An 8,993-nucleotide genomic window follows, 5' to 3' on the forward strand; every position below is an offset into this window, starting at 1 on the left:
AACTATAGATACAATTTGATAAAACACAATGTCCATCAATGTTAACGAAAAATCAAGGTCTAATGTAAAGTGAATTGCAAAGATTTAGAAAAAACCTTCAAACTTTAAAGAACAAGGTTTAAAACCTTGAACCCTTCAAAAAAATTAGTTATAAAAATGGCAAATACATGTGATCTAATTTAAAAGTCCCTTTGAAATTATTTCATGAACATTGATGTCCATCTACCATAGTTGTTTAGATATTGATTATGGACTGATCATAGGTTGTGTTGCCCAATAAGTTGACCAAAATGACCATGTTTCTATAACTAATGCCTATGAAAGACACACACACACACACACACACACACACACACTCTCTCTCTCTCTCTCTCTCTCTCTCTCTCTATATATATATATATATATATATATATATATATATATATATGTATGTATGTATGTATGTATGTATGTATGTATGTATGTATGTATGTATGTATGTATGTATGTATGTATGTATGTATGTATATATATATATATATATATATATGTATGTATATATATATGTATTAGGATTGCAAATATATTAAGAAATAGTAATTTAAATTTCCTTGAGTATGTTATGTACTTTTGCATGTGTGCATGTGCCAAACATGATGCTTTCATGGAAGTGCACACACACTAACCAAGCACCTACATGCAACCACTTACACGTGTATGTTTACCACACATCATTCGCCACTTATTAGGCCTTCCCCTACTTGCTTCTTACAAAGTGTTATAGTTAAGAGATATTTAGTTAATTTATATCCCTAAATTTTACTATATCATTAATATTGATATACCTAAGGTAGCATGTACACTATTTATATATGATAGATTACAATAATAGTATATTTTTAGTATTATTTTTAAATATAATAATGATGTTAATAATGTGTCATTTTATAATATTCAATAGTTATATTTTAATATCTATATATTAATAATATTATTAGTTGGTAGTACAAAATTTATAATAACATATGCTATTATTAATTATATTAATTCATGATATTATTATATTAATCATGCACGTCATGGTGATGTATGGATAATCTAATTAATAAGTTGATATTTAGCATATTAATATTAGTAATAAGTAAATTCACTATATAAATCATATACTAATAATTGTAATACATATATTAGCTATAGCAACATACAAACTATAAACTATATCAACTAACAACAATGTACTAACTGTAATAAAACTAACATATTAACTAAAATAATACCAATGTATTAACTATTACTTGTATGGATACTAAAATATGATTTTATTAGTAATAACATACTAAATAACAACAATGTACTCACTGCAATAAAATTAATGTATTAACTAAAAGAATACTAATGTGTTAACTATTACTTGTATGGATAGTAAAATATGATTTTATTAGCAATAACATATTAATTATATTAATTGTAGATACACATTAGTTATTGGCTATACTATTGTATTAAAACATTTATGTATGAAAATATATTAATTTTGAATATTAAAATATAATAAATATTTATTATACTATTTACTAATATCCTAATTAATATAATAAATTGTACTTATGTATTTAAAATGCTAATATATTATTGATGTATCAATAATCTTAGTTTTCATGATTATTTGTTATGGTTAACCAATGTTAAAATTGATCGTTGATGTTAATCATTACAATTAGTTGTACTAATGTAACAAATATTCATATATTGTTATTTCTATATTGATTGAAGGTTAATAAACAAATAAAATGATTAATATGATGTTAACAATTGTTTATACCATTAAATAAATAACATTAATAATTATTAAAGTCAACATCAAATCGATAAATATGTTTGCTTCAATGATAATAATGATTTAACATTATATTATTATTGGTAAATATTAAAAAACATGAGCCTTAGCCCTAGCTTATAGAGGCACACTAGATGCTCAAAATTATTATTAGGAAGGTAGGAATCGTTGGCTTAGATGATATTGCCATGATTGCAAACATAGCCATTGCCAAGAAAGCAAATGAAAGGAAGCTCCATGCACAAAGGTGCACAATGGAAAGCGAAAGCGGTGGAGTATGGGACGAAATAGGGTAAAGCGTGTATGATGGCTCTATACATGGCCTCCGCATGCATTTGCGCTCATGATAGTGCATTTAACAAAGTATAGGATGATTTGGAATAGTAGTAATTGCAATGCACTGCAGAGCAAGTCAGGTTGAGACACTCCAGCATCTATAGAAACAAAAAACTCCCATCAACCACACCAAGGGCCACCTCCACCACCTTTTGACCTACTATGGAGACTTCCTTGTTGGCTTTGCAATCATCCTTTGTTTTTGCTTTAATGCTACAATCCATTGGTGGATGGTGTTGCACTCCCAACTCTACTAGTAGCCCAAAGAGGCCGCGCTGCCCGCTAGCTAGGGCGGGCAGGGCCCAGTGAGAAAAAGACGATGCTGATGAGCGAGGGGAAGTGGCGGGAAAAGGTTTGGCGGGAACCAGCGCAGCCAACGAAGGAAGGCCTCCCCCATCTCCCTGTCTCTCTGTCTCTCCTCCCCCGGTCCCGTTGCGTCTCCGTCTGTCTGCCTGCGTGTGGGTGAGGTGCGGTGGTGCCGGTCTCTTACTCTCGTGAGGTGTCTCAGCTAGCTGCAACTCGAGATGGACCATGCGGCTCTCAACGACGACAGAGGCGTCCATGTGGGAGCTTTGTTCTTCGAATTCCTCAGCTCGTAAGCACCACCCCTCCGATTCCTCGCTCAACTTCTGCAATCTTCCGTCCCCGATCATGCCATGCCTCTAACACCAGGTTTGTACTTTGTCTGTGTCCGCTCAGCTTCACTGGCGATGCCGCCACGTCAGGAGTAAGCGGCGAGCCATCAGGGAGAACCAAAGTATACGAATCAGAGCTGGAGGTGATGAGGTCCAAAGAGTCTACCACCATGTTTGTGGATTTCAACCATGTCATGCTCTTCGATGATGCACTGCAAGTGGCCATCTCTGAGGAGTTCCTTAGGTTAGGAAATGCTTCCCCTATCCGTCAGAGTGCGCTACGCTCCGCCCCGCTCATTATGAAGTGCTCACGAGGTTTTCCTTGATGTCAGGTTTGAGCCCTACCTTTCTGCCGCTGCCAAGCGATTTGTATTGCAGCACAGACCTACATACTTCATGGAGGAGGACCCCAATAAAGACGTTCACCTGGCATTTTTCAATCTTCCCACTGTGAAGAAGTATGCCCTCTTTGCACTCTGTTTACATGAATCTTTCCTTTCCAGGTTTCTCTCGCAGAAATTGGATGTTCTGGTCATTCTTTCTGCAGTTTTTGTATACTCGATTTAGTCTGCAGTTTCCGTATATTCGATTTAGTCTGCCTATTAGTTATGTAACCGAGGGATAAGAAAAATACCTCTTGCACACTTTTTTTTTTGTCATTGTACCCATTACCTAAAATAAATCTGGTTCGATTGTTCTTCAGTCTTTCTTGGTGTGAATTAAAGCTATGTGACTCGGTGGGCGGGTTAGGATACCACGAAAAGCACATTGAGATTAAGAAGCTTTACAACGTGCGATCTCTAGATGAAGGGATTGCTTTTGTGGCAGTAGCATTTGTCTCTTGTGCACAAGAGATTTCAATGGCTTAGTATACTCAGTGGTGCCCAATTTCACATTCAGAGTGTCCAGGTGCGAAATCCTTGTTTTTTCATTGAACAGGTTGCGTGACTTGAGCACGGCAGAAATTGGAAAGCTAGTTTCTGTCAGTGGAGTGGTTACAAGGACAAGCGAAGTGAGGCCTGAGTTGCTTCTTGGTACATTTAAATGCTTAGACTGCGGAGCAGTTGTGAAGAACGTGGAGCAGCAGTTTAAATACACCCAGGTATTGAAAATTGCTGCGGCATCGGATTCTGACTTGTAACATCTGAAACTTATCAAGTCCTGCTTACAACGCTTTATGGATACCACAGCCAATCATATGCGTCAATGCCACGTGCTCGAATAGAAACCGATGGGCATTGCTACGCCAGGAGAGCAAGTTTGCTGACTGGCAGAGGGTCAGGATGCAGGAAAATTCCAAAGAAATTCCTGCAGGCTCTCTACCTAGAACATTGGAAATTGTCCTTCGGCACGAGATAGTGGAGCAGGCAAGGGCAGGAGACAAGTGAGCCTTACTTAATTTTCCTTCGATCTGTTTTTGAACGCGGTTGTAGCTCGGTACTTCTTATGCACGTGCTTTGTTTTTGTGCGCAGATGCATCTTTACAGGTACAGTAGTAGTGATACCTGACCTCGCTGCCCTTGCTTCTCCTGGTGAGAGAGCTGAATCGCGGAGGGAAGGTGCCTCTCAACGCAACAATGCTGGTGCTGGAGCCGAGGGTTTGCGAGGATTGAAGGCTCTTGGTGTCCGAGACTTGTCATACAAGCTGGCATTTGTAGCCAATTCGGTTCAGGTACAAATAGCATGGCATTGAACTATGCAACATGATCAATATTGGTCTAGACGCATTAACTCTCTGCTTGTTTCCAGCCCCAAGACAAGAAAAGGAGTATAGATTTTCGAGGCGGGAAGAAAGATGGGGAGGATGAGGAAACAGTGAAGTTTACGGTACTGCATTCTAATCGAGCCGTAAATGGAGAAATCTATGGTTTCGCTACCTATTGAGGTTCAGCCTTGTTACTCATCTACATTGACTTGGAATATGGCAGCATGGAGAAATGGAACAGATCTACCGGATGAAAAGTTTACCCCAAATCTATGAGCGCCTTGTGAACAGTGTGTCACCAGCCGTTTTTGGGCATCAAGACATTAAAAGGGCCATCTTGCTGATGCTGTTTGGTGGTGTTCACAAGAGAACTCACGAAGGTATTAACCTAAGGGGGGACATCAATGTCTGTATTGTTGGTGATCCTAGCTGTGCAAAATCCCAGTTTCTCAAGTAAGTTGCCTTTTCCTGTATGCTGCAATAGTTTCTCCATGGTTTCAACAGTCAGCCCATAGTGCTTGGCAGTAGGCTTTTGAATTGCTGTAATTGTATCGATGCCTTTTCTGTTCTGGATTTTTGGTCGTGCAGGTATGTTTCAGACTTCATGCCACGCTCTATTTACACATCAGGGAAGTCCAGCTCAGCTGCTGGGTTAACTGCCAGTGTCGTAAAAGAACCTGAAACAGGGGAGTTTTGCATTGAGGTATGGAGCTTATTCCTTTGCAGATCCAATCCGATGGAAGTCTGATCAAAATCTTTAAAAGTGTGATACTGTCAACTCAAAGCAAGAAAGGGAGGGAAGAAGCAGGTAATGCGAGATTGACTTGATCTTTTGTTTGGTTCAATCAGGCCGGTGCTCTCATGCTGGCGGACAACGGAATATGCTGCATTGATGAATTTGACAAAATGGACATCAAAGACCAGGTTTCTTGCTTTGGCTTCCTTATGTAGAGACACGTGAATTTGTTCTGCTTTGACCAGAGGTAGACAGTACTAAGTTCTAACCAGCTCATAATCTAACAACTGTGAAGGTTGCAATTCACGAAGCAATGGAACAGCAAACTATAAGTATCACTAAAGCTGGGATCCAAGCAACTTTAAATGCTAGGACTTCAATTTTGGCAGCTGCAAATCCTACTGGGGGAAGATATGACAAGTCTAAGCCTCTCAAGGCAAGCTATTCTTCAGTTTTAACTCTTTTTTGGTAAACCTTTTTTTTTTGGGAGTGTGCATCATTCAACCATCACAACATTCAAATTTCCCATATATGTATCCCACAGTACAACGTTGCTCTTCCTCCTGCTATTCTCTCGAGATTCGATCTGGTTCATGTCATGATAGATGAGCCAGATGATGATCTGGACTACAACATTGCACGTCATATGGTTAGTGTCCATCAGAGGCAAGAGGAAGCCTTGTCTTCTGAGTTCACGCTTGCTCAACTTCAACGCTACATAGCCTATGCACGGACGCTGAAGCCTAAGGTGCTCGCCCTCTCCTAACTTAACTGATATCTCATGTCTTTGTCTTATTTTTTGGCTTTTAATCACATCATTGAAGTAGTGGTTAACTGCTCTAGATGGTTTAGCCCATGCGCTTTGTCTTGTGCTCCCTGCAGTTAACTGAGAAAGCTAAAGAAGCTCTCGTGGAAGCTTATGTGACACTCAGGCGAGGGGATGCTGTCCCAGGCAGTCAAGTGGCTTATCGCATCACAGTCCGGCAGCTTGAAGCCTTGATCAGGTTGTCAGAAGCCATTGCTCGCGTCCACTGTGAGACTCAGGCATGTTAGTCCCTTCTAATTATGTCCGACTACAATTGGGGTTTACGGATATCAAGCATTTCCGCCTGCAGACGCAATAGCTGTCATTGACCGTAGCAGCAGTTTTAGCTACACCAGTGCTGTGCCTTACAGTCTTTGCTTGTGTGAATCAGGTTCGCCGTGGTCATGTACTGGAGGCTAAGCGCTTGTTGGGAACTTCCATCATCAGGTAGGAATCGCAAGTGTTGCATTTCATGTTCTATTGTGCACAATGATGGGGTTATTGTTCATCTTTGTGTATCCTCTTCCATGTTGCAGTGTGGATTCTCATGAAATCGATCTTGATGATTTCCAAGATGGTGAGGTTCCAGAGGACGTGCTTACTGATGTACACTTGAGGCCTAATGGTGATTCACAAGAAAATGAAGCACGATCGGCAGGTAAAGAGTAGGAATATACCTATCCGAGCACTGAGAAGCTTACACTACTAAGTACCAAGGCAATCCATTCATCAGTTCTTTTTACTACTAACTCTGTTTAGTTGTTGGTCCTTGACTGCTACAGACCTAAAATCCACTATGAACTACTCCTTTATTGTTTTCATTTCTCCTCCGCCTTGTAGTCCAAGTCCCAACTCTAGTCAAATGCTGCTTAATATTAGAACTCATGCTCACTTGGTTAATCTTCCCATTTTCTGATGCTATTAGGTTTCAGAACTACAACCAAATGATTTATTCAGTAGTTATAATCACGCTAAGACATTTTGTCACTGCTTTAAGATGATACAGTCATGGATGAAGCTGACAAAAGGAAACTGAAAGTCACATATGAAGATTTTCAAAAGGTCACCAGAGCCATCGTTATTAGGCTCCGCCAGCACGAGGAGTCCATGGAGGAAGGTACTGTTGATTTGTTGCTGAAAGTGAAATCAGGTAGGAGTCTGAAACAATAAACTATTTACTCTTAACTGGTTATGTAATCTGGTCACAGATGCAGGGATGGCCGGCCTTAAGCAGTCAGACTTGGTGCGCTGGTACGTTGAAGAGCAAAATGCCCAAGGATTATTCAGTAACATGAGTGAGGTCGTTGAGGAAATCAAGCGGGTCAGGGCTATCATACAGGTATGCTTCCACCTTTTTGCCTGTATTAAGACATAAAACTCCCGTGTGTTGATGGTGTGGTAATTAATGGTTGTCCATCCTTCCTCCAGCATCTGATCAGAAGGGAGGGAGTGTTGGTGGTACTTGATGATGGTACTGCTGGGGATGCTGCTGTCGATCAAGCTGCTGCAACTGAACAGCGGATTCTGGCCGTCAATCCCAACTATGTCCTCGATTAAGAGGATTTTGTCAAAAACTCCACACATGGGAGGACCCTCGAGACATGATAATATTCCAGAGGATGGACCTGGAAAAGAAAAGAAAGCCGATCCTGGAACAGGGCCATTTCTCGATAACGTGCCACTGCACTTCTGTATTCACAATTTATTACCCGAGGGAGCACAGGATATGCGCCAATCCCCTCCCTGAAGGAAAGACTACCGAGAGGGTTTCTTCTTTGGTAAGAGTGTAAAATAATAGTCTCCTACTAGGTACACGCCGCTCCTTCTGTATCATGAAATATATACTCAGATTCTGGAGCTTAACGAGCGCCCGAACAGTGCACACGGAGAGAGGGAGAGAGAGAGCTCCGTACGGTAGGATTTTAATTGCGAGTGAGGTATTTATTGGAAATTTGGGAGCGAGGGCAGGAAACTTCGAAATTTCTGCAATCTGAGTCAAAATGCAGCACGTTCTCGGCAAACTCCTAAACTTTGCACCATGAGGATCACCATCTATATTATTATATTATTATTTTGGTTGCACGTTTGGTTATTAATTGAATTACCAAAATGTTTTTAAACCTGACGCAAGCTCCCTAATTTATTCAAAAATTTCCCCTAGAAAATAGTTCATTGTTTAAATTGTCCTTGTTAGATATGAGCCAGAGTTCCTCACCTCCCTCCCTTAGTGCTCTAATGTTTGTAGGCATTTTTGTCTATTTCACATTGCTATGTGGATGTTGCTCCATGATTAAGATTGAGGTTTTGGCCTTGCGATGCATGATGGTCCTTGCAATTGGCATTACGACACTATCGAGTTGCATTTGTCTCTCTTTGTATTGGAACGGAAGGCCAATAATTGTGGCAAAAGGCCCCAAGTTAGCGTGATCTCTCTCTATTTGTGCTTTGTTGGGTGCCTCTCTTTCTCTCTCCCCCTCTCTCAACTATGATTGTGGTTGTTGGGGCTCTAGCTCTCTCTCAATTGTGGTTGTGGGTGTTGTAGCGATGATGGTAGAAGCAATGGCAATGGCAAAGGGATGGTGGGCAGTTGGCCATGGAAGAGAACGTTCTCTCTCTCTCTAGGCATGCAAGAAGTGCAACATGCCTTAAAGGGGCAAGAATCACGGGAGGGAGGGCTCTCTCTCTCTCTCTCTATATATATATATATATGTATGTATATATATATATATATATACATACATATATATGTATATATGTATATATATATATATATATATATATATATATATATATATATATATATATATATATATATATATATATATACATACATATATATGTATATATGTATATATATGTATATATATATGCAACTCACTTTTCAGGTGCCTTGATGTCTCGATGTTAGGTTTGATAATTGAACCATTAAAATGATTTTGAACGTAACATAAGTTCCCAAA

General features: G+C 39.6%; 1 protein-coding gene across 2 annotated transcripts; it reads left to right on the top strand.

The window, feature by feature from the left end:
- The first annotated feature begins 2,479 nt into the window (after window positions 1-2,479).
- Window positions 2,480-8,096, top strand: MCM6 (minichromosome maintenance (MCM2/3/5) family protein). 2 transcript variants are annotated; one of them, XM_087694896.1, is made up of 18 exons: window positions 2,480-2,747; window positions 2,852-3,031; window positions 3,120-3,245; window positions 3,727-3,889; window positions 3,978-4,171; window positions 4,261-4,459; window positions 4,537-4,614; window positions 4,716-4,945; window positions 5,081-5,195; window positions 5,342-5,416; window positions 5,524-5,664; window positions 5,773-5,976; window positions 6,111-6,272; window positions 6,425-6,480; window positions 6,570-6,691; window positions 7,031-7,150; window positions 7,242-7,372; window positions 7,462-8,096. In XM_087694896.1, exons 1-18 carry the CDS (start codon window positions 2,677-2,679, stop codon window positions 7,588-7,590), a joined length of 2,496 nt encoding a protein of 831 aa, XP_087551022.1. In that variant the 5' UTR covers window positions 2,480-2,676; the 3' UTR covers window positions 7,591-8,096. The 2 variants fall into 2 exon arrangements, with proteins under 2 accessions (XP_087551022.1, XP_087551023.1); XM_087694897.1 differs by having other exon boundaries at window positions 7,040-7,150.
- The last annotated feature ends 897 nt before the right edge of the window (window positions 8,097-8,993 follow it).

The sequence above is a fragment of the Lygodium microphyllum genome, chromosome 15 (assembly GCF_053477565.2).
Source record: "Lygodium microphyllum isolate KBCC chromosome 15, Lygodium_microphyllum_v1.1.10, whole genome shotgun sequence".
In the NCBI taxonomy this organism is placed as follows: Eukaryota; Viridiplantae; Streptophyta; class Polypodiopsida; order Schizaeales; family Lygodiaceae; genus Lygodium; species Lygodium microphyllum.

Bases quoted from the DNA above. Each gene is read 5' to 3' on its own strand.
- MCM6 (XM_087694896.1), top strand. From the start codon at position 2,677: ATGGACCATGCGGCTCTCAACGACGACAGAGGCGTCCATGTGGGAGCT. The intron at 3,032-3,119 runs GTTAGGAAATGC...CCTTGATGTCAG, and splicing joins ATCTCTGAGGAGTTCCTTAG to GTTTGAGCCCTACCTTTCTG. The intron at 3,246-3,726 runs GTATGCCCTCTT...TTCATTGAACAG, and splicing joins AATCTTCCCACTGTGAAGAA to GTTGCGTGACTTGAGCACGG.